The sequence below is a fragment of the Anser brachyrhynchus genome, assembly GCF_964034855.1.
Source record: "Anser brachyrhynchus genome assembly, chromosome: 13".
In the NCBI taxonomy this organism is placed as follows: domain Eukaryota; kingdom Metazoa; phylum Chordata; class Aves; order Anseriformes; family Anatidae; genus Anser; species Anser brachyrhynchus.
The window spans coordinates 2,741,391-2,766,415 of NC_137708.1; the positions used below are offsets into that span (position 1 = coordinate 2,741,391).

General features: G+C 42.2%; 1 protein-coding gene across 12 annotated transcripts in view; it reads right to left on the reverse strand.

Moving 5' to 3' along the window:
- Nucleotides 1-25,025, reverse strand: part of HDX (highly divergent homeobox) — a 51,870-nt gene that overhangs the window by 14,114 nt on the left and 12,731 nt on the right. For 11 of the 12 annotated variants that reach the window (XM_080554400.1, XM_080554401.1, XM_080554394.1 and 8 more), the window contains 4 exons: nucleotides 23,826-24,950; nucleotides 17,796-17,849; nucleotides 6,943-7,089; nucleotides 2,523-2,730 (listed from right to left, as the gene is read on the reverse strand). In XM_080554400.1, coding sequence (XP_080410526.1) covers nucleotides 2,523-2,730; nucleotides 6,943-7,089; nucleotides 17,796-17,849; nucleotides 23,826-24,950 — 1,534 coding nt within the window. The remainder of the gene's footprint in view (nucleotides 1-2,522; nucleotides 2,731-6,942; nucleotides 7,090-17,795; nucleotides 17,850-23,825; nucleotides 24,951-25,025) is intronic. The other variant, XM_080554397.1, reaches the window with a different exon arrangement.

Sequence of the window (25,025 nt, forward strand, 5' to 3'; positions counted from 1 at the left end):
AAGACAGCAAATCTTAACCTTCAGTCCCAGCCACAAGCTGAGATGATTCTATCAGCCCTGACTATGGCCAAGAGGAAAAGTGAGAGAAGCACATTTGTTCCTACGATTAAGTACGTTTCTCAGATTTACTTTAGTTCCTCCCCATTTAATGTGCAGTCCGGAAGAAAGTGGTTGACAGAAACAGCAAACAGGGAAATAAACCAAAACACAGAAGTCAGGGTGCTCTGCGAAGAACCTTCAATGCCACCATTCACAGGAAGGCTACTCAGGGGAAATGCACCGCAGAGCTCTCGTCATAGGGCCACTGGCCCAGCTAGCAGGGAGCAGAGGAGAGGCGGCGTGGAGGGCGCCTACAGTGCAACCAGAAGTTGTTTCAGCTAAATTTCATCTGCCACTGCCATAGCTTCAGAGCAAAACTTCTGCTAGAAACAAAAGCAAGTGGTGGCAAACGGGAGAAGTGTGAAGCAGGAGCCACCCACAGCCACACGGCCACCCTCGCAGGACGAAGGTCACCGAAGAGGCGCTCGCAGGGACTGCAGCAGCCCGAGCACCAGCGGCTCCGTCACCCTGCCTCACCCCTTACTCCGTCTGGCTATTGAATCCAGCTCCCTGCAGCACTTCAAAGTCTTTAAAAATTCATCCTCAGCTAATACAAACCGGCAGAGCTGTAATGGCCTCCGCAGAGCTGTGTTCATTTACACAAACTATGGATTCAATTAACATACCTTTAAAAAAGGCAAGGCGTTATGAGAATCTTAGCGCTTAATTTTGCCTCAGAGTACAGCCTTTTTTTTTTTTTTGTTCTTCTTCTCTTTTAATATTTACACACTACTCTTTAAAAGCTAGTGCCACCAACACTTCTGCTCTAATTAGGCAACTAAAAATATCCTTTCTTTGAGAGTTGGGGGGGTTGTTTGTTTGTTTTGTTGTTTAATTAGGACCAAAAGTTATATTACAATCAATCACGCATCTGTGGCTGAATAGCATACAAGATTATTGCTGTAAGTATTTTCCAGGAAGTTCAAAACAAACTGAACTGCAGTAGTAAAAGCTACTGTTTTCAGCTGCAGGAGCAAACAAACAGTTCTTGTGGTAGAATGAAAGAGGGATTTCTGGATGCTGTGGAAATCCTATAGGTTTCTTACACTTCCTTATGTCTTGTAGCCATCTATTTATTCATAGCCTTACAGCTCTGCCCTGTTTTAAGAAAGTCTTTCAATAAATACGGTGTTATTTTTCACTTTAAGCTGCAAAAAGCTCAGATTCTTCCCCCATTACCATTTTCTTCCAAACAGATCTGACTACATCAGCTCCTTCTACACCTCAGGCAAATCAAGGACTCTGATTCTGCATCTCACTTGGCTTTCAATCATTTGACCCATTTCTTTATCATATTATTCTCTTTACAGTGCAATATGACAAAGCTATCACAAATTCATTCCCAGCAGTTCTCCATTTTCTAGTTCTTCCCTTTAAATTGTTCAGACAAAATGACAAAATCAAGTCTGGCGTATTAAGCTGAAATAGCATGCGCTCGATCAGACTTTCTTTCAGTTTACAGAGCAAAGGCTTTATTGATCTCTTCTAATCAGAAGCACTGGGAGCAATTAGTTGAGCTTGTGAAGCTAGTGAAACGTGCAGAGCAGCAGTTCCTCGGCCCTAGGCCCAGAGCACAAGTGTACAAGAGGGGAAGGGAGAGATTTATTCAACGTGGTCACGCGGTTCTGAGGTGGAGTAAAAAGGGAATTAAGTTCAAGACACTTATCAGCCGAGATCACGGAATTTACCGTGAACAAACGCACCCTGTGTGTGCGGTTCTAAGGCTTCCTAACAGTCCCCTGCTACTGACTTTGATCTTTTCTGCAGATTCGTGTTTGCTTGTCAGAGACCGTACACACGCCTCAGACAGCTTAATGACACCTTCTGCCACGCTCTGACATAGTCTGAAGCTCTTTCAGTTCAAGCCCAAGTTTGAGCCAATATATTTTCTGAGCATATCGCATCCGCACGAGTTTATTATGGAAACTGTAATTACATAGTTCTGGTCACCTCCGAGCTAGCAGGTTCACACCCATCAGTGCTTGTTAAGGCAAGAACTGCTGATGTGGCTCACGCTAACACGAACGGATATTCGAGCTGGCAGAGCAGAACTGGCAAGTTAGCAGAGAGCATTCTTCCTAAAACCCAGCTCCTGAAGGAAGTGAGACCTATACTTCTGTACTGTGTTCATCTCTCAGTTGCTCCAGCAAATTGCGAACTTGGTGATTAACTTCTGATGAATCTGGCAGAAACATAGGTCTTATGAAAAAAGGTTTCTGCAAGCTTTGAGATAAAAATATCAACAAAACTCATACAGAAGTGAAAGAAGAGACTAAACAATACCTTCAGCACAGCCAAGGTACATAACTTGCAACTGTTAGACACTTTCAGACATTTTTGACTGTGTACAACAGAGAATCCAAAGCATGCACACTGCATAAAATTAAAAATATATGCACAGTAGGAACTGCATTGTCAAATACCTTGTGAGCTTCCTTCAGATAAGCAGATTGATACTTCATCATTCCTATCATTATCATCCCCCACTTCAGTAGCAGTTTCCTCTCCTGGATTAAGTGCTGATTTAGAAACAAATTCAGATTGATCAGAGAAATCAGCAGGACCTCCTCTAGGGGGTGGGACCTCAATCCCCATTAAACGGTATTTCCGTCTTCGATTCCCAATCCACGTCTTGCAAGAGAAATAAACATGAATGATATCAGAAACTATAACAAAAGCAACAGGCCCACAACCAAGTGAAATTAGCACATCTGCACTCTAAGAACAAGAGCATAGCCAGCAATCCGAGGGAGGTGATTATTCCCCAGTATTTGACCTTCATGAGGCTGCTTCCTGGAGTACTGCGTTCAGTTTTAGTCCTCCAGGACAAGGGAAAAGGGAAAGTTGTGCAGAGCAAGAGGAAGAGAGGCAACAGCTGCAGGTCACACAAGGCAAATTCTGATTGGAATTAAGAAAAAAGAAAAAGTTTTACAGTGAGGGTAGTTCAGCACCACAACACTTTGCCCACAGTTTTGGAATCGCCAACTTTGCATGTACTCAACACCTTACTGGACAAGGTCCTGAAAAACCTGACCTCACTCTGAAGGCAGTCGTGCTCTGAATAAAGAGTAGGATTAGGTGACCTTGTAAGGTCCACCCCTACCTGCGTTACTGTATGAATTTAACATACGATCTTTGATTCAGGCTCTCCCACTCCACAACTTCCAGCGGGACTAAAGCATCCAGTGACCAAAATGGCCCATCTATTCTAGGATTTCCTACAGCATACAATAAAATTGTCCAAGGTGGTAGCTCTACATCACTCCACTTCGATGAAGGAACACACTTTGGCAGAAGTAAGCCCAAAGCAATATTATCTTTCACTCCTCTTTAACTGGAAGATGAGTCTTTGAGAAAATTTGCTTGCAGTAAGGTATAACAGTAGTGGGAGATGAAACAGGGCCAGGACCAGGGAGCTTGGAAACCCCCATTCATGACCAGATAGGTATGGATGCTCTAAGTTCATTTTACACCAATAAATCTGACTTGCTTTCTCTGATAAATTCTAAAGAGAAAAAATTATGCTAAAATTATTAAAGACTCAAAATAGAGTTTAACGTGATGAAGGAAGAGTTGCCTGTACCTCTACCGTTTAACTCTCCTCCTTTTGTTGCATTACTCAGGCTTCTGATATCTCATCCAATTTCAGCTCTACTTATCAGCTCCTGTTCCCCGACACTTTACTCCGAAGTCAATTCTTCACTGGCATCCAAAAGTCCTCTCACAGCCAGGAAACAACTTCTTTGCTTATTTTAACTTCTAGTCTTCTTGACCTGGCTCTCCTCCCCTTCCACAGTGTCTATGAGACGGCAGGAGCAGTGCTGACAGCACCACGGGCACCTTCCACGCCGTCCCAGGGCCTGGCCACCCGCTGCCCCAGGACTGCCACCAGGGGGATTTGGCCACGTAAGCTCCGGCTGCGCAGAGCCTGCTCCATTACTGCACAGCATGGTCGTTAGTAGGTTTTGAAGAATACTTAGTGCTGGAACTTCTGGGTTACGAAAAACCAAACACACCTCTAGAAAGCACGCACAACTGCTATTTTTGAATAATTAAAAATTAAGCTGAAATCTCTTTAGCTAGAAAATGACATGCTTAGCACTGGTTTTGGTAAATCATTTTTGCTTTCCCAACTCTAAATTTCCTCAATGATGAATGCAAAACAAGCACACAAAAAGCTAATTCTCATTATATCCCTAAAATATTACCTCCTTAAAAACTTCAAACATCTGTAAAATACATGTAATCAGACTCACTAAGCCTACCTAGAGCAGCCCATCATGAACTCAGCAGCAGTTTCCCCTGCTTCATCTGAACAGATGAGCAGCAAAAGCTGGGGAAGAAAGGGCAGCGTCCCGGCAGAAGAAGCCAGCAAATGCCCTGTGCAACTGTAAGCGAACAAATCCAGTGGAACTCTGCATGGTGGCAAAGTTTACCTTTCCAGTAGTACTGATATGTTCATAGTACTGGCAATCTTTAAAGTAAGCACATGGTCATAAGGATCAATCATCTGTACTTCTGGAAAAGCAAAGTTTATCTGGACAAAAATAATGAATTTCCATTGAAAACGCTATTGAAAGGGAAAAGTGGAGAAGTGCATTTAATTGATTTGAAGCAAGATACAATATATATATATAACTATTTTACATAGTTATGTAAATATAAAATGTGTAATATAAATTTATATGAATGTATAAACAATATGTTTCTAATACATACCTTATATATATATACTTGTTTTGTGTATATATATGTTTCTGTATTTATTACTATTTTACTTTTATTTTGTTACGTCAGACATGGAGAAACAGCTGCTAGTTGTACACTACCTACCTAGAATTTACGGTACAGGGAAATACACCCAAAGGCAACAAGGCCTGTACCTTTACTGAAAGTGGGGAGCTTTTTTCCAGAAGAGTCTCTTAGTGCAACTCTTCTTGGCTGAGCATGGAGTACAGAGCACAGACTTTATGGCTCTCTCAGGCCTCAGAACACATCACCGCTACGTCCTGACTACGAGACAGCAAGCACACTGCACTCTAATCTCCAGACATTCGTGCTCCCTCCTGAAGAAAACCCAGGCTGGCACATAAGGAAAGAGGCATAAATACGTTGTGCCTACACAGAGCCCAAGACAAATTTAGGAGAGATTCCACAGCACGTTACGGAAATTTCCTATCCACATCTGGGACGCACAGTGTGTCTTAGAGGACCAACAACAGGAAGCACTGAAGATCACACATGCCCTGTACCATAAATTCAGCCCTTAGAAACAAACAAACAAAAAAAGCGCAGCATGATGCAGGACCAACCTAAATCTCACGCTAACTTCTCATGTCTACTATAGAGAGGAACCGCAGGCAGAGGTAGGTCAGATACTGGTAACAACAATCAGCTACTATGAAGAAAGGAAATCTTTTTCTTTGTTTATTCATTCATCCATACACACCAGAGAGTTTTATGGTGTTATCTGAGCCTGGTACATCTGCCCTGAAGACAGAAGCATTGAAAGATGTGCACAAAACTTCGTACTGCCATCCTCTGTGTGCCAGTAAGGATGTTCTTAAGGAAACAAAGTAATGGAGGCTAACAAGGGGCGTCAATCCTCCTGTCCTATGAGTAAGGTACTATAGAGCTGGGAGTCCATTTTGAGACGTTTTCAGTGGAAACAGGTTCACCTTTCAAAAAACAAACCGAAGAGCTCGAAAAATATGGAGAAGCTTTGTTCTCTAAAGATAAAAAAATAATACTTCTAAACCTCCAAAAAATGAAATTTAATTTTTTCTTAATTCAGATTCGCTTAGGAAAACAAGCAAGTAAATAACCAGATCAGTGTTCAATACTGAAACCAACTCTGGTACCAGTTTGATATATCAATCCAACAGAGATGGCCACAAGAGAAGAGTTTCAAATAAGGGCTCCTCCCTCATCTTTTGCTTTGGTAGGTGATTAGGAGTAGCATTTGACCTTTTATGTATGAAAGCTTTATGTTCTATTAAATAAAATTACCATGCGTTTTCCTTATATTCCTCCTATATTTCTGAGTAGTTTGATAGTTGTCATCCTGTCTTTCTCAAATAATGGCTCCTATCTCCTCTTCTGCTTTGAAGTCAAAATTTTAAGGGAGAGGTGGAAAAAGACGACAAAGGCTGAAAGGAGTAGTCACAATCGTCATGCCCATTATGACGGGAAGGGAAGACTAATGACATTTTTGTACCAACTGCAAAGACAGTCAGACTGTTTTCTGAAGAATGGAAGCACTGAGTGAATAAGACAGTCACAGATTCAGAGCGGTGATGTCTGGTAATTGTGAATACAGTGGCAACAACTGACGCTTTAACGAACTTCCCCACCTCTGGAGCAGATGATGTGGAGTGATTCTTAGGAAGCAGGTCATCTACGCTAAACCTGTAAATCCTAAAACAACCCTTTGTTCTTTTATGTACGTTTATTTTTCCCTACGAGCATTAACGGAAAAATATTTTCCCTGTATTTTTAGAGAGGCTTCTTTGAATCTTAATCACAATATAAATGATAATGCTTTTAATTCTTCTAGGATATCCCCAAAAACATCTATCGCATTTACTCAAAATCTCACTTGAATCTAAAGAGAATGTCAAATGGTTCATAGTGCTACTCCCACTGCTGATCGATAAGACTCTTACCTGAGGGCTTTTTTCTATATATAGACTGCAGAAAGAACAAGAGAGCACTTCCCAACATGGTCATTCATTATGTAATACATGAAATCTATTTCAAGCTTCCTCATGAAATTTTTAAAAGCTTTCATCTGTCCTATTTTTGCTTCTGCAACAAGATAGGGGAAGACTCCAGATTTCTTACCCGCACTATTTCACAGTCAACATTTAATTCCGCAGCAACAGCTTCAATTTTCTCTCTGCAGACTGAGCCCAGGCTGGTCATGCCATTATCCCAGTATTTCTTTAGGGTAGCTAAGTCTCGGTCACTAAATTGTGTGCGGTCCTGTAACTGTAAGATAAACAAAACAAAAAAAACACTGTTAGATTTAAAAGAAGTCCTTACACTGTTCATTTAATTTCCAGAGGTCTTGCATACAGTAACACGTCACACTGTCTCCATGGCTCTTCTCTTTTTACTCTCCCTGAAGATTTTTTTTAAGTGCTGTTTCCCATCCAGGCTAGTAGAGAGTTCCCTGGGATTTGCCTGAAAGACAGTGCCAGTGCTAAAGCAAGTCCAAAGCACTTTAGCTTTGTTTCAAACTCCACCTGATTTTTTAATTTGTTTTATCTCACTCTATAAGGCCTTACTGAAAATAACTGTTTCCCCTTGTGCTGTTTACTCTCTCCACCCAATTTATGCAAATTATTCCTTAAGGCTTTTCAAGTTTCTCACCCTCCCCCCCTAAAGTTCTTTTATCTTACTGCAAACTACAATACATGCATAATTCAAAGGATTCTGGGTTCCTAAAGGGAATACTTCAATGTTTATTTGGTAAGCTTCAGAGTTTAAATTGGTTCTACTGTTTATTTGCAAGTTCCCCAGCTCTTTGTGTATATTTATCAAAATACGTGATAGTAGATTGCTGATAATAGGCAGTAAAACTGAGAAACGAAGCTAGACCTCCTACTACTTCTTCCTACCACTTTCACGGGCATACAGTAACATTCCGTTAATAGGACTTAAAAGCTTTTTCAATAGTTTTTAGCATAGAATTGTAACTAATATTTCCAGTTTCTTTATTACAACCCATGTTTGTAATCTTTCCTGCTATTAGGCAGGAAATGCAACCACAAAGTGCATCAGTAGTTGCCACGTGCTAAATTTGTCATTATTTCAACAGCTGATTTTGTAAGAAATGATTGTGATTTCATGTCTGAAATCTAGGTTTGCTCATTTAAAAGCTGTTAAGAGTTAGAATGAAGTAACCTTAAAGTGCAGTAAAAAGAAATTTTGCAGAACTAGAATAATTTGGATCATGTACAGTTATCAATTTCAATCTTTGTTAGTCCTCAGAATACGGTAATCATTACAATATTCTTCTTTCAAAAATTGCATTGTACTTCTCAACACATGAGAAGCACCTGAGTCTCCTTAATACACTGGTATGGAACAGGGGTGGCGGAACCTTGGCTGCACTTTCACTCGTTCACGTAAAGAAGTGTAGGAGCCGTCTCCATCCCTTGCACCCAGCAGCTGACACGTTAGGCAGGGGTGCTCAGGCCGGGAGCTCCTCCTACCTACAAGCCACCTTTAAAGAAGGAAAGCAGGGTTACTTCCCGAATCACTGTGACAATCTCTCTTTCTATGGCTGTTGGCAAAACAGACTGCAAATTCTGAAAACGGCTGGGAGAGTTCTCCCTTGTTCTGCACGGAGCAGTCGGGGAGAGGCAGCCGAGCGCTGAAAAAAGGGAAGGCAGGAAGCAATGTCACAGCAATGCTAAACCTACAAGGAGAAACAAGTCACTCTGGCCTCCCCAGCTTTCCTGAACAGGCAGGTAGCTCAGGGCAACTCCACCTTCTAAAGCACGCTGAGTGTTTTTTCAAAAATGAACAGCGTTTGTTGCTGCTGCTGGAGAGGTCATTGACAACACTGCTGCTACGCTCAAACAGCGTCGTATGAGCTTTACTATACTTAATATGCAAAGAGAACTTAGAATTTTTGTTTTACCTCGTTCTCAGAAATACTCCCTAGTGTTTAAGATGACAATGCGTTTGTGCTGCTCTTGCAGTGACTGTCACATCAGGTACTTCACCTTTCCTCTCGGTGTGATGGACTCATGCAGCAGCACATGAATCACGCTGATACTGATCATAGGTCACCGAAGGAAATGGAGAACAAGCTTTTTCGGTCAACTGATATGAAAGGACAGACACAAAGCAAAACCAAAAGCCTACGACGCATACTACGTGAGAGAGTCCAGACAGCAGAAACAAAACTGAGAGGAAAAAAACAAGTTCAAGTAAGCAGAAGATGGTATTCTTCAAAAATAAATAAATAAACAAAATTTGTAGTAGGGAACAGTTAAAAGCTATAATGAGGAGTCAGTTCGCTCTCAGGGCTGAGGACAGCAGCCTTACTGTGATGCAGGACTCAGCCTACCCCAGCAAACTCAGTGTACTCTCCAATTCCGATCTCTCCTCCCACTTTAACTTTTCAACTCTTGAGTCCATATCCGATTTGTGCCATTTTTCCCCACCAAGCTCAGCGCTGAACAACCTGCTACAGGCAGCCAAGCGGGTAGGAATCGAGGCTCCTCTGAACAGCTCCAAGTGCTGCCTTCAGAGAGGTTCCTTCTGACAGCCGAAGCAACGACTTCATACAGCTAGGCGGGCTGCAGCAACGAAAAGCAGCATCCGTCACCGGACTTGAAATGTTACCAGTGCCCCAACAGGAAGACTCTTGATGTTTGGGGGCTCAGACTCACCGGCAAGTCAGCGAGAAGGCGGCAGGTTGCTGCACATTGAACAGAGCCCAGTAGCTGCCTGCCTGCACTGCTGCTCCCAGCACACGTGCGCCGCGTTACGCTGCTTCAGAGGGAGTAAAGGAGGAGCGTCCTCACACTGCTCTCCCGTGCTGCTGGGATCAGCCCCGACCCCTAGGCACGCCAGATGTAAATAACACTTCGGCTTGTCCACAGTTTAGGTCCAGACTAACTCCTCTGCGTGACCGTGCCGTACACCTTTTCATGACTTTCTTAGAGGAACTACATTCAGTTACACAATTACGCCCTTGACAAAGATGGCATGGGACTCCTGCACTCTGCTGCTCAAACGTTACACAATGCTCTCAAAACAATCGAGGTCTTTTGTAAGAAAACAAAGGGGAGAATCCCTGCATCAGACATATAACGGCACTTCCATCAGTTTAGTTAATATTGATAACCTCTCCAAGCTTCGTATCATCAGGGGAACTGAGGAAACAAAGACCCACAGTCCTACAAATCCTGTAACAGTGGTGGTTATGCATCGGTTACCACAGGGTATGAAAAATATCAAAAGATACTACTGAAAAGCTTCATATTTAGGGTAATACTTTTTGTAGCTCAAGACAAGTCAGGAATTCAGTTCCTATTTTTACTTCGTTATAACAAACATTACGAACACAATTCTCATTTCCTCTCTTCAGATCCCCTACTTGCCGATTTGAGGCTTGGCTTTATCCCTGGGAGCGTTAACTGTCTGCAGAACACTTTACATTTCTCACTTCTGTTGTCCATGTTTTGGAAAGCCGAGAGAAGCTCCTTCCAGCAGAGAACAGACCATCAACTCCCAACGAAAAGCAATCCTTGTGAGCAAATTGAATCAGCAGTTCTGCCAAGCTGAGGGTTAAACCCTGCTTATCCCCTGACCTCTCAAGTGTAATGACAACATTCTTAGAAGAGATGACCCAGTTTATTACGGGCACTCCTGGCCCTTGGCCAAGCCCCTCGTAATACCCACTGTGCACGCAGGATTTGTGGTGCAAATCTAGTGGCTGTAATTGGTAGGAATAATTACATTTCAGCGGAATGTCCTTATCCTGTCTGTCATTAAAGCCTGCTTTTAGATCAGTTTTTATGCGTCAGTTGAAAGCGTTTCAGGCCACACGTGCAAAAGCTACCCAGAAGCTTCAGATTGAGGCATATTCTACACTGAAAGAACTGGAGCTTTAAAATAGATGCAATGACTATTGCATTTATGCTGCAGCTGAGTTACATACGTTGTTACAGACAAAAAGATGTATTAAAATCCCACTGGAATTATATTAACGAAACCAACAGCTCAGTTGTGATGCTCTGTGATGAAGTATTCTAAGGTCACAGCTATTTCTAGCAAACAAACTTCTCATGACAAATTTTAGTTGCTACCACTCAGAAGCTCTGTCATGGAGAAACAGCAAGAGAACTCACAGCAGGATTCTTTTTTTTTTTTTTTCACACTTTCAAGGTTCTTCTCTGGCAGCCAAATCACACAATATCTATCAAATTCTTTACCTAAGCTAATCTAAATAGATCTGCTTTTGAGCCAATCTAACACTAGCTTCATTTGATGCCCATTCTTACACTGGAATAAATGAGTCTGTACTTGCTCCTCCACACTTCTCACACTTCCAAAGATCTCCATCACGCTCCTCCACCCCCTCCTGGTCACCTATTTTCAGGTCTGAAGAGATGCAGCCCATGTGGCTGTTCACGGCATGGCTATTCCATGCCTTTGATCACTGTCACTTTGATCACTGGTTTGATCACTCTATTATATTTTGGGAAGAACGGGATGATCAGAACCACAAGCAGCCTACAAGGTGTGACCAAATCCTAGATTTTCTGTACTTCTGACATTATTTTGCTTTGTTCCCCATTCCTAATGATGTCAGCATTCAGCTCTTTGAACTCTGACACTTCTAATAGTCTAGTTGATTTTTTTCCCAGAGAATTATCAATTCATTTGTAAAGATCTTATTTGTAAGTAGGAAGTTATTTCTGAGTTAACCATTCTGTACATATTCCTGCTTTCTCATCTGTACCATTTAATATTATTCTTACTCTTCAGTTTATTATTTCTTTATTTCATTACCCAATAAACATGCCAAGTTTCTTACTCCCTAGCAAATGTCACAATTTCTTCTCCAAAGATTAATAGAGTGCATCCCTTTATAGAAAGGATAAGCCAGTCTTCAGTCAGACACGACTCAAGCGTTTAGAACTTGTTTTACTGTTACGTCACTCCGTAATTTTGATGGTCTGTATTTTCCCTTAACGCCATCAGCACATTTAACCTTATTAATGCTACACCAAATTACACGTTCCTTCTACTTGAGGTTTTAAGCTTGGATCTCAAAACTGCCTCCCACTTTGGTGACAGTCCCGTGACTAATCCTGCTGTGCTGGATAGCCACTGATGTGCATACACAGCGCAGCTGCCCACGCACGAACAGTGCAGCCCAAAGCACCCCTGAAGAGCCATGTGTGCCGCAGACAGGTACACTACGTGCACTTCCACCCTGTAAGACCATACATGTTTCTCCCTTGAGAACAAAAAAAAAATAGAAGGCAGCTAGTGACTGTAAATACCAGAACAATCCTGGCTGGTTTCTGGACACAGCCCTTCCCCAGGACGTGACAGTTCCTTTCTCAACATGTGGGCAGACAGCTACTCATCACAAGACACTTCCAATCTTCTTGGGATGCGGAAACATACCTGAAGGCCCTTAGCAAAACAGCTAGCACGGCGTTGTTACTGCCAGCTTCATTCGGAGCATAACACCTGGAGAAGACTGCGAGCTGCACAGCCTTCAGACAAAAACGTGTTTGAAACAGACGACAAGGAAAAGCAGCATCCAAAGGCACCCTTAAACTATTACAGCTAACGTAGCACTAGCACACAAACTTACACTTCCAGAAACGAGACTTTATGCATCTTTTTCCACTATGTTGGTAAGCTTTGAGTTTGCTCCGAGTGAGGCAGGACTGATAAATATTTTAATATTGGCATGCAGTTTAAAAATAAAAAGGTACGACTGAAGTGCACTTTGACTGCAAGTAGTTTTAATCCCTGGGGGTGCTCATTTCACTTTAAAAGCTGCTTGAAGACATATTTTCTCCAGTGCACGTTGGCTTACTCTAGCAGTAGGAGTTTTCATGAGACTTTCAGAGCAGAGCCCAACGAGGTCCTTTCTTCAGCAGGTGTAGCGATGTACCGACCCCACTTAGTGTCCTCCACACGTAGCAGCTGTCGGCGCCCTGCGCCCAGACGTGTCAGCACAACTGGTGGCAGGTCTCACAGCGACCTGGAGTTAGATCTGGTCCTCTACTCGATCCAAAGTGTGTTTACTGTGTTCCTTCCGTGACAGGAACAACTCTGAGGGGAGCGTTGTAATGCCGCTATCTCCAGAATTTAATTGAAATAGTCTTTATTAAACCAGCAATTTAAAATCAAAATGCAAATGTTCAGGACAGGAGCCCTGGGGGACTCCCGCATTTTGGGGGAAAATACCTGCACGCCAGTCTGAGAGGTCAGAGAACGCCAGCTGAAGCTGCAGGCAGACGCAGCTAACCAACCTTCAGAGGCCCCACCAATCTGAGAAGCACACTATGCAAGGCATCAAAGCCGACGCTACAGTGCAACATTATTCCAGGTGGAAGGGAAATACAAAAATCAGCTCCCTTTTGAGCCTTTTGTACTGAAGGCGATGTCGCCTTGAAACCTTGCATGAGCTAGCCCTGACATTAACATGAAAGGCGATAAATTTCACTGAAAATCCCAGCCAAAATACATACGTGCTGCACACTCTATGATTTACTATGTCTGCTTCTGAAGGATGACAGGCTGAAATAATTCTAAAACCTTAATCTGTTGTCTTAATATCAAGTCTGGAACACAAAGTCACTAATACCACTAGAACTATTTCTAAATAGAAATTGGGGAAAAAAAAAAAAACTCCCTCCCACACACACACACAAAAAAGAAAAAAATCCACAGCCCTTGGCTGTCCTCCAGAAACAAAACTCCACAGCTAAGCCAGACACAGCTTACCTAGAGTCAGCACCTGTGAAAAATGGTTTCTGTTGTCAGCACACTAAGTTACAACATGCCTTCCACATTTGATATATTATTAACACTAACCATTCTGTTAAGACATCAGACGACACGACTTAAGAACAGTTAATACACTTAAGACTGAAATGTAAAGAGAAGAAAAAGATAAAAGATATTTTCCCCTTTTTTATTTAGCCAGTTATCTTCATTGCTATCTTTGAATCCTCGTCCTTCCACCACACTGGGGGAAAAAAAGAATAAATCAGTGTATTCATAAAGGGCAATGCACTGTACACACTGTAACAGTATATGGAACTCCACATTTTCCAAGGACATTCTCATGAATAACTGAGTGATATTTCTAGACTAATATTCATTAACTGTCAGGATTACATCATCTTAGAGCATAGCTGAGCAGACTAGCAAGTTTCTGCAGACTTGCATTGATAGCTCTTATTTGCCTCTTGAAGCGGTTGAAGGACAGGGCAAGGAAAACAAAATATCAAAGCAGAAGATTAAAAAAAAAATCAGATCATCTAAAAGACAATCTTCTCCATTTTAGATAAAATACAGATCAGCCTTTTCACTGTTTGAATGGCAGTAATTGCCATAATCGCAGCCTACAACTCTATCCATTCTAATTCTGTTCCCTCATGCTCTTTCTTCAGAAGAATTTCACGTTTGAAAACAAAGTTTCCTAGGAAGTAGGAGCTTGTTCTCCCTTTTTAGTTTTCCTACACTCATGTCTATACATCAGCTTTGGAGTGCCAACTCCTAAACTTTCCTCCTCAAGAAGAACAATTATGCATTCAAATTGGAAAAAGGCAATCCACAAATCTGGAAACAGTTGCTGTTGAATTGGATTATATTAATCAATAAACCGCAAAAGCTGTTGGTTAAAAGACACAGGAGAGAAGGTCTAAGGAAAAAGAAATCCCTAATAATCATCCTTAACAAACAGGCATTCCCAAATCCTCGAAGGTTTATACTTATCCCAGAAATTCCTTCTACAGCTTGTGTCAGATGTCTAGCGTGACCACCACGCCTCAACAACCTGTCCAGTGCTGGGAAGAAGAGGACAGTATCACACTGCTCTACGGGACAAGAATGTCACTTACCAAAAAGCTTTTCCAGACAGCTTGCCCTGGGTATGTTACTCATCAAAGTATTTAACAGCACAAAGGGTAATGGCCCCAAACACAGCCCCCCAGTTTAACACACCACCCAAGCCTCCCATCTTCCCTGCGAAAAACCTACCTGCTCTCTAACCCTACCTGCCCATTACCATTTTCCTGGTCTCCTATAAAAAAAAAAATACTCTCACTACCAGCCCACCATGAAGCACAAAGCATCCAGTTCCTCGATCACCAGATATTAAGAAACTCACAACCCTGTCTGGCTCACCTTCTACATAGATTCACCTAACAAGTCAGACATCCAAATGTAAGTCAGATGAGGGTAAACACTGCCCTAAGAAGTAACTTATCTGGAGTGCCTGACAGAAAGGTAGGATCCTTTCTGCCCTATGCAGCAAAGGAGATACACCATTTGCGATTCGCTCTGTGCTGTGAAGACGGCTGCCCTGAAATTCTATCTGTTGCCTTCTCAGTCATAACAACCTCCCTGCAGCAGCCACAGCAATTGCTTACATCTGCATTTTCCAGTTGGGTGCATCCCCATATGGCAACGCAACCTTGGTAGAGCAAAAAGAGAAAGAAATTGAACAAAACTAACCGCCCCCCATAAGTTGCATACTAACTTTCTAAACAATCTAAGTCGGGTGTTGCAGTCTGGCTGGCAGAGGAACAGGAGAAGTAATGAGAAAAAGAAATGATTTCATTACATAGGGACTTCAGAGCAAAATGGCTTGGAAAAAATAGTTTACACTGTTAAACAGGTGATTAAAGTTATGGTTTAGGGAGAAAAGCGATGCTAATGCAGCTGTTGATGTTAATGGAAAAGTCTTCCCTTAAGTGTTCCAAATATCTAAAGTTCAAGCTAGGGAAGTGTCAAATTGTAATGCTTACCTCCAAATAAGAGTGGGAGTACGGCATACTGTGTGGAAAGGCAGCTATAATTAAAATGCCAGAAGAAAGTGGAACCACCAGCCCTTCCCCAGGAGACATTACCCCTGGAGAGACTTCACTTGTAAACAGAGAGCGGCCTGGCACGGTAACTTCCCTTACTACAGAAGGAATTAGTCAGCAAATCTGTAGTTCATCAGGAGGTAAAATGCCCCGATTCTCTGCAAAAAGATATGCCAGCTGCAGCACAGAGGTGCTCCTGTGCCTTCCCAAGCAGCAGAGAATTCCACCCCCACATGTACTTTCTCTCACCCTTCCCCACCATACACACACTGAACATACGCAGGCCTAAGTGGCCAGCCGATTGCCAACGTCCATAAAATGCTTCGTGACACATTAGTTGGTACACACAGAGAAGTAGAAACCGATAGGAAAAATGTAATATGCTCAATCATTATTCAGTACTGAAAACCATCTGAATTTAATTCAGCCTGAGATGAATACAGAATGCCACAAAGTCTGAAGGAGCAAAGAACAGATTACTCTGTTTAGAAACATGAACTTCTGAATTATCAGTTTAAATACTGTTAAAAGTTCAAGATGTCCTGCCTAAGCATTATCCACTGATAATAAAAAAAAATGGAGAGACAACGAGGGATTCGGTGCTATTCTTAACAGCCCTGCAGGGCTCTGGATTCAGGACAGAATCCGCCACAGACGGCCACAGCCAGCACCAGGAACTCTGCCGTCACCCACCAGGTCCCTGCTCCCAGCCCCAAGCTCCTGCTGCCTACTTGGAGCTGGCTCCGGCACTCACCTGATCCCAAGTACATTCGGCTCACTAAAAGCAGGGGAAATACAAACTCAGCAGAAGAAAAATAGATCTGACAGGTCAGATGTTCGGCCTGGAGTACCCTGCAATTAGGTACCAGCACCAGTGCCATGGCTGAGTGGGGGGGGGGGGGAAACTTCCCCTTTCGGCAGTGAAGTGCTGTGAAATCAGCTCAGCCAACTAGTGAAGCTGTACCTTGGGACACTGACCAGCCTTATGTTATAAATGAGAGCAGGAAGGTGCCTTCCAGAAAAAGGCTACGTTTACAAAAGCTTACTCAAGAAAGCTTGCACTTGGAAGGGACAAAACAGATGGAACGACCAACAGGATTGCTGTCACCTTCACCTCAATGAACAATTTTGTACAGGATTTGTATAAAAGGAAGAGCATCTTCCTCCAGAAAGTGCTCTTCTAAAGTACTCTCTAATAAACAGAAATAAAAATGATACTGTCAAAGTCTGAAGAAACTAGAAATGGGCCACTGCTGGAACCTAGCAAAAGTCTGAGAGGAAACAATTAACGTCAACAAACAGCCACGGGTACCCAGCAGGGAAGAGAAGGCAAGGCGAGGTTCTTCCATTACCTAGACATCATTACCAAAGCAATACACATGACACAGCTCAGTGGTTTGTAGTTCGGTTATCATGACAGTCATCTCCCTGACTATTGCTTCTGATATAGTTGGACTAACACATAAATGCCTCTTGAGAGCCTGGTTTGTACCACCCAAGCTACAGGTTTTGGGCCCGTTTTCACCGTAGGCAAGCAGATTCTACATGCTCTTCAAAGAGAAGTTCACAGGCTACTCTTGAACCAAAATGCAGAACAGTAACCAAGCGGAAGAGTTGGATACAGATATTTTCCTTACAAAAGCTGATTCATACCTTGTATCATGCTTGGAGTAATTTGTGAATTGAAGACACCAACCTGGCTGATTCTGCCTAATGTAAAATGACACATGGATAAAATGAGTTTTGAGAAAGTTACTACAGATAGCAGGGACTAATTCTGTGAATGCACAGAGTAACAGAAAAGAGAGTTACTCGCTGGGGCATTTCATTCTCTCTCAAATAGAAACCATTCCATTTCAGCTAATAGCACAATTCATATACCTGGGCATCACATTACTTGACTTGCTTTTAAAGATAAACATCAGCTTCATGATAACTGAAGCATTGTAGCTGTAGATTATGCTTTGACTAACACAAACATTAAGGGAAAAAAAAAAACCACACCCAAAAAAGCACACAACCTAAACCAAACTGAAATTATAAAAAATGCATTTGCATGAAATTTTATTCCTCTACTTAATACATTATATACTTGAATGGAAATATACTTACTGCTCTTTTTCTGGAACAACCTGTAATCCAAGGCACAGTAAGGTTTCCTGAAATCTGTAGAGGGGAAGGGGAAAAGAACAGAAAACAACAGCAGTTTAGGTTGCTACTATAACAACAGTGAGCAGCTTTCAAAGACTTCAATATTGTGCATTTGGTTCTGATAGCAGTGTATTTATAACAGTTTAAGATGTAAAAGCAAAACAGACTCACACCTGCCTTACAAACTGAGTCTTACAAGTAAGACTAACAAACAACTGGTTCTTCGGGTGAGGGTGACAACACAACCGCAACTCAGACCCTTCTGTACTTTTGCTATCTCAAAACTTGTATTTTAAAAATTTAAGTTTTCATCTTCTATCTGTCACAAAGCTCGTAAGATTAAGCAAACCGGAGTTAGGCAAAGGCCTAATGTTTGACAGAAGTGCTGTAATGTATTTTTCAGTTACATCAGTTAAACTTTCAGAAGAAAAATACTAGGACATTAGTAACTGAAATATTTAACATCAAATGTTAAGAATTTGTAGACTATCAGAAAAAAGAGGGACATTAGGCTGGAGAAGGATGGGGAATGGGTGTGAAGGTGAAGGTTAGGTTCCTTGATTCCTACTGCTCCCCCACCATTCCCAGAGCCAGGCTTATCAAAAATAACCTTGTATTATCTTCCCTGGACATGGGCAATGTTTCATCGCCTGGAATATTTGAGGCTTATTTAGGATTTCATGTTCAGCTTCTGCTGCAGACAAGCAATGCTTCAGACTAAACATAGCTCAAGAGATTAATCAATCTCAAGTTGTTACACACACTATGCATGAGGAAGAAAAACCTACTTGCTTCTGCTGACTATATCAAGCTATGCTAATAGTTGTTGTATTTGGGAAGGGCTCTAATAATGCATCTTTCAGCATGAGTATAACCGAATATAGAATACCTGGTACAGTTTGTCCATTGTACAAGCACATAAAATACTTTTACTCTTCAAGCTTTTAGCTGAAAGTGCTTGAGGGTTACCTCATGTCACACACTTTCCCATTATAGCACAAGGAGGGCTGAGAGGGAGGGCTACAAATGAACACCGTCACCTCCTAAGAGCAAGTCTGCACCAGCTCTCTTGACTAAAATACCAATTTCTTACTTGCACACATTTTAGAAACCAAGTAGAAACAAGTTATGTCTATTACAATTTCCTACCCCACCCAACAGCTTCGCACAACAGAAAAGCAGTGCGAGTATCCACACAATTTGCTCTCCTGAGTCTTCCTATGTTTTATTTTTTTCCTGCTAAATTAACCACGAGGTTAAACTGAATTACTTCAGCAACGGATCAGACCCAACGCTGGTTTATATTCTTATTCCTCAGAAGACCAACAAATTTAAAGAGGGGCTATGGAAAAAAAATGCTTTTTTGTGTAAATAGAAGGATCGGTCTGGCAGAGCATTAACAGTTGACTGGAACACAAACGTACACCAGTTCTGACAGACATGATGCCAAATACAATAAAGTTTAACTATCTGAAAGACTATATATGTGAAAATATTCTAAATTGGCTCTGTGAAAAGGCCGAAGGTTTTTTCTCCTTTGGTGGTCTTCCTGCAGCAGCGAGAGTCCAGACACCCGCAGCTGTAACCACTAGTCCTGCTCCAACGGGAACAGCGACGGTGAGTTGCAAAAATGGCAACCTAAAGCAGCTGTTAAGGAAAATATATTGCGTCTCAGAGGAAACAGAGACTAAGGGGAAACTCTTGCAGATGCTCCAGAAAGCCCCAAAGTACTGCAACACTAGCGTGTTACCAGTTCTGTATCTTCAAGCGATTAGGCAACACAGGTCCCCGCATAACCTCCTCCCAATTCACCAGGATGTCACTGTCCCAGGTTCAGTGCCCTGGGACAATTGCAGAGCCCCAGCCACCACCTGGCTGCAGTTTCCTGGGGCTACGGGAGGCCCCGTGCCGTGCTTTAGCAGCCTGCTCACTGCCGCTCTCCTCCCCAGCAGGCCCACGGGTTCGCTCTGCTCGTGCTGCTGGAAGCAGTTCGTCCCAGAAATAAAGGGCAGACACCAACTGTGACAAATGCAGCTTTGCTTCTGTTACAGGAACGAGTGTCAGGAAACACTTTGCCCAAGACTCTGCAGAGAAAACCATGTTGTTTGCCCCGCAAAACGCCGTGCTGCCCCAAATTAACAAGGAAGTCCTCGTCGCGTCTTCAAAAAATCTCTAAGGGAGTAAACAAACCACTCTGACACATTTAATAACACAGAAGAGAGTTTGAGTTCTCGTTCCTTAAATAAAGCAAACTTACAGCTCATTCATATAAAGCAGTATCCTTAAAGTGGATCTCAGTAATAAATAAACACAACTTATATATATCCTCCTCTGCTGCACTGGCTGCAGTGTTTAGGATTTTCCCTAAAAGAAGATAGGACTAAATTAGATTAACCGTGCTTCAGTGTGTAGAACAAAGTAATTAAAAAACCGCACATACTTTCCACAGGATTTTTGCCCCTTAGGGTTGCAGGGGGAGGAAACCGAGAATAAATCCGCATTCAGCCTTGAGGAGCAGTAAGAATAGCCTCCCTCGTTCGGGGAGCTGAAAGCCAGCCTAACAAAAGTACGTAGCTTGAACAATTTGTTTAGCAAAACCGCTCAGGCATTAAAATTGATCATTTTATTAAATTTATTCTTAGGTTACACTAACATGAATTTGATTAATTGAACCAGTAAGGAAGCTATAACTAATTGCTAATTAGATGCCCCACCAATGTACAACAGTAATCACTTCATCAAAACACCAATCACGCGTTCCTGCCTTTAAAGAAGCATCTGCTTGGCTGCTTAACTACTCTAACAATCCTGCAAACTCGGGTTTAATCTATTTTTAAATTTAGGAAAATGTCCCTAAGTTTAAGGATCTTCATTCCTAGGCTGATAAATTGGCTAAACATGGGCAATAACAGTAACAGGAACTGACTACGCACAAAAGAAGTGTGATCTTGTATACGTCTACAAGAAGTTAGACAGCACCTGGAAAAAAAAAAAACTCTCGAGAAGAAAAAAAAGAATAATGAATTAATACAGTCATAAAATACATGTCTCTGGAAGTTTAATATATAGAGGTTATTACGGTGTAAGTAAAGGGAGTGTCTACAAGAGATACCAGTCATACTAGACTTGGAGTTTTTTCTCTGGCTTCCCTGAAATTCTGGGAAGCAAATGAGTACTTAATACACTCTGCCCAACCTGAGCTGAGGACCACAGACAACCAAACCACAGCAAAGGAGTGCATTGGGTACGGGAGCTGTTCGTTCCCCTTTTTCCCTTCTCCTTGAGCTGAGAAAGGTCTGCTAAATCCACAGAATCACGGAATCACAGCCAATTCAGCCAACAGAAAAGGCATTCCTCTGAATTCCAGCTTTCAGCCCCAAACTGGAACTACCCTTCAGTCCACGTCTAGAGGAAATAATGCCTCAGGGGAGCTGTGTCCCACCGCACAGCCAGGGGGGCAAAAACACAGCAGGAAAGGAAAGGGGAAGCAGTGGGCTTCTTAACTGAAACTCAGTATTTGATCGGAGCAAGCCTTCCTACAGTCCTAAATGGCCAGAAAGGGGCTAAGAGGAGGGCTGACAACTCATAATTTTAAGAGGAGCACTTGGGGAAGGAGGGAGTGAAAGGTGCGCAGACCTGATGATTTCGATGAAACGTGTTATCAGCCTATTGGGGTGCGCTACATTACAGATAATTTTGAAGGTGGCAGGTGAACGTTTCTTGTAAAAGTGAGATGAGTTTTGGAAGTGAGTCCCTGTCATGCACTGACACGTCCTAAGACACAGACCTCACTGTTGCATTGTTCTGCAACACGCTAAAAACTCTTGTCAAGGAATGCAGCGGTGTGGAGAAATCAGCACCACCACTTCTGCAAGGCTGTATGGATCTGCCCAGGCTGTAGGACACTTCTCCTCTGCAGTTGCTACAGAACCATGATTCCATACGCCCTAACCCCACAGCTTCTGTCTGCTCTCACAAATTTTCTGATACTGACGAGTTATCATCTCAGAGTTTCCCAGCATGGATGCTTACAGCACCAAGTCAGTTAACAGCGACCTTCCCAGTTTTTCCAAGGCTTAAGACTGGGAAAGGCAGAGGATGCCACAAGAAACAGAATTTCCCCCAGCCCAAGCTGCATTCCCAAAATCCACAGAACAGGGTTTGTTAAAGACAGGCATGGAAGTCAAACGGAGTAAAGAACTCCTTACTTACCAAACAGGTACATCTTTATAACGGGGAAAAACAACAAAGTAAGTTACAGAGATGTCCTTGTTCTGATCCACACCATACCACCTGGATAAAATGTCACCTGCCATGAACCATTCCATCCATAGAGACTCAGTCCCTACACCCCCAAAATATCCCAAATCTGAGTTATTTCAAATTTCTAAAAGAATTAATAATAATTAAAAAAAAAAAACAGTAATACAGCTCACTGATGCTTTTTCAAAAGTGAAATAAAGTACCACGAGCATACAGCTGGAGGTACCAATACTGTATTTCACTATGTGAAACTTAAGAAAAGTTTCCTGAACTGTATTGTATGTGCTTTTGCAGCTTTACCAACCCTTTATAGAACAGATACACACATTTACAGCTTTTCTTCTCCCATGAAACTGAAATTTCAAAAGTAAACATCATTTAATGAATTTTGTAATTCAAGAACAGTAATAGCAAACACTGACAGACCATCTGAGAGCGGATGGGAAAAACAGCACATCCGAATTATCTGACTTAAAAAAGGCCATAAATAAGAATTGCAGATGTCCCATCTACTATACAGAATCTAGTCCAGAGATTACATGTTCCTCAAACCTCAGGTTTGTCTAGAAAAGCAGTAATCCTGATGATTTCTGGTGAAAAGTAGTACGCACTTGGACTCAAAAACTTTCTTTCAAATCCTCACGAGATAGGAACATGTCAGGAAGAAGAGGGAAAAAAAGACAGAAAAACCACCACAAAGTATTGCTCCCTACACTAGTGAACAATGTACAAGAAATGATGGTATGTTTTTATATGGTTCATTTTGGGGATAAATTTTAAAATGTAACAGACAAAAGCACAGAAGTAACACAGGTAATATAACATCCTGTCAGCTGTAAGACTTATCTCAGTGTCTATAGATTATGGCATGCCAGACTGCACAAAAATCCATTAAAAAATCAATTTGGATGTTTCCTGCACGATTATCTCTCCCTTGTTTATAAAAAAAATAAAAAAGGTAAGTGTATCTGTGTTACAGCTTCTTCTGAAGATCTCGTAGTTCTTCAATTATCTGCGTTTAATTTTCCCCTCTCAATATCCTTGAATGGGCTCTGTTGTAGGACAAGGAAATAACAGGACTGAATGTAAAACTGATATTTGAATTAGATGCTGTGGGAGAGGAAGAATATTTGCTTGCTTAGTGTCTTCCATTATCTTATCTAGCTTGAGAGAGATCTAATAACTAACAAAAAAACAGTCCAAGGTATTGGCAACCGCATAGTGGGTAAAGGCAGTGCTGATGGAAGAGCTAATCCAAGCTGACATTAATAAGGGCAAGCAACTGCACAGCACACAAATGGCAGTATGATCCCATGTTGTGCCCTCTGCCACATGCAAAGGATGCCTGCAGAGGAACAACCAAGGGAATAGCTGTGACATGCACTGGCAAGCCAGGTCAGGACAACACAGACTAGCGTGCATCAGCAGTCACAGGTATGATCCTCTTGTAAACAAACTTTACCTATTAAAACCATAAAGCTCCTACTGATGCTCATTATATGGCTGCCCAGTACAGCCACGGGCTCAGCTACACAGCTAAGCGCAACCATACTTTAGTCCTCCCTTCACTTCTGTTTAAGAAGGAATCATCGCTGCTGAAAGATGTAAATCGAGCACAGCTTGCAGAAATATGAACCTACCCCTTACCAGCTATCAGCTTTCAAAGAACACAGTACTTATCTATGACCTGGTCTTCAAGGTTTGAAGATGAATATATTGACAGATTACCTGGTAATTATTTTGGTTTTGTGACAGCCTCAGTTGACTTGAAGATGTAAAATGAGGAGAAAAAGTACTTCTTGATGGATTAGCACTGCTATATAATGTACTGGATGTTGTATGCAACGAGGTCCGTGCAGGCAAGTGGTAGTCTCTGTTATGATACAGAACATTGTCAGGCACGTCCCTGGCATTCACCATCTGAGAACTACAGCTCATGTTTCTTCCTGGCCCCGACAAGGCCGCGCTTTGGTTCTCTACTCGAACAGAACTGCTACTTTCACAGTATCTTGAATAGCTTTGTATTTGTGCTCCCATGGATGCCAGTTCTTCTTCTCTAGCATACTCGTCATCCACATCTCCAGTTTCCATCGCAATGGACAGACAGCTGCCTTCCCCCGAGCAGTGCTTCTGTGCCGTGCTTCCTCCCACAAGTCTTTGAGGTTGATCTGTAACCGCCAGAGAAAACACTTCACGAATTTCCAGGTTTTGCGTGCTACAAGAAGGGTCCCTAGTATTAGCCCTTTGTCCGGGGGGCACATGCGATGCAAGAGCTGCATGTTCTGGTTTTTGTAACCTTTGACATCCCACGGGTTCAGCTTTACAAGGTCTGTGGCATATCATCGGTTTCTGAGGTAACACCAACTCTGCGGCCTGCACTGACGAGCCACCATAGCTTTTTTTAGTGTGGCTATATATGGAGTTCGCAGAATTCAGTACGCTTGTTTGTCTAGATAAAATAATAGTCTTTTCCCCTACTAATAGGGAAGCATTTTTACAGTGCGGTACTTGTCGTCCTATAGGGATGTGCTGCTGCTGAAAGTCTGTGTCATTTTTTCCCGAGAGTCTTGGAATAGAGGTTTTGTGTATTTCTGCCATTGAAGCATTTGTCTGCTTGGTGGATCCTTGCCTACTGGATGAACTAGCAGGACTGTATATACCAGTAACTATTACATCGTTATTAGAAGAGGTCCAAGAAGACTGCTGACTTTGGGATCGAGCAATATTTACCACATTTCTAACTGCTGCTTCTGGAGGTACTGAGGGAGTAGTAGGGGCAGTCCCTGGGGGAGTGCCTCCAGATTCTACAGCACTCTTGCTGCTCATCTTCCTTCTTTTATTGCCAACCCACGTCTGCAAACAACAAACAACAACGACAACAAACACAAAACAAAGCATTAAATAAGCAGAAAAAAATAGGCATTTTTT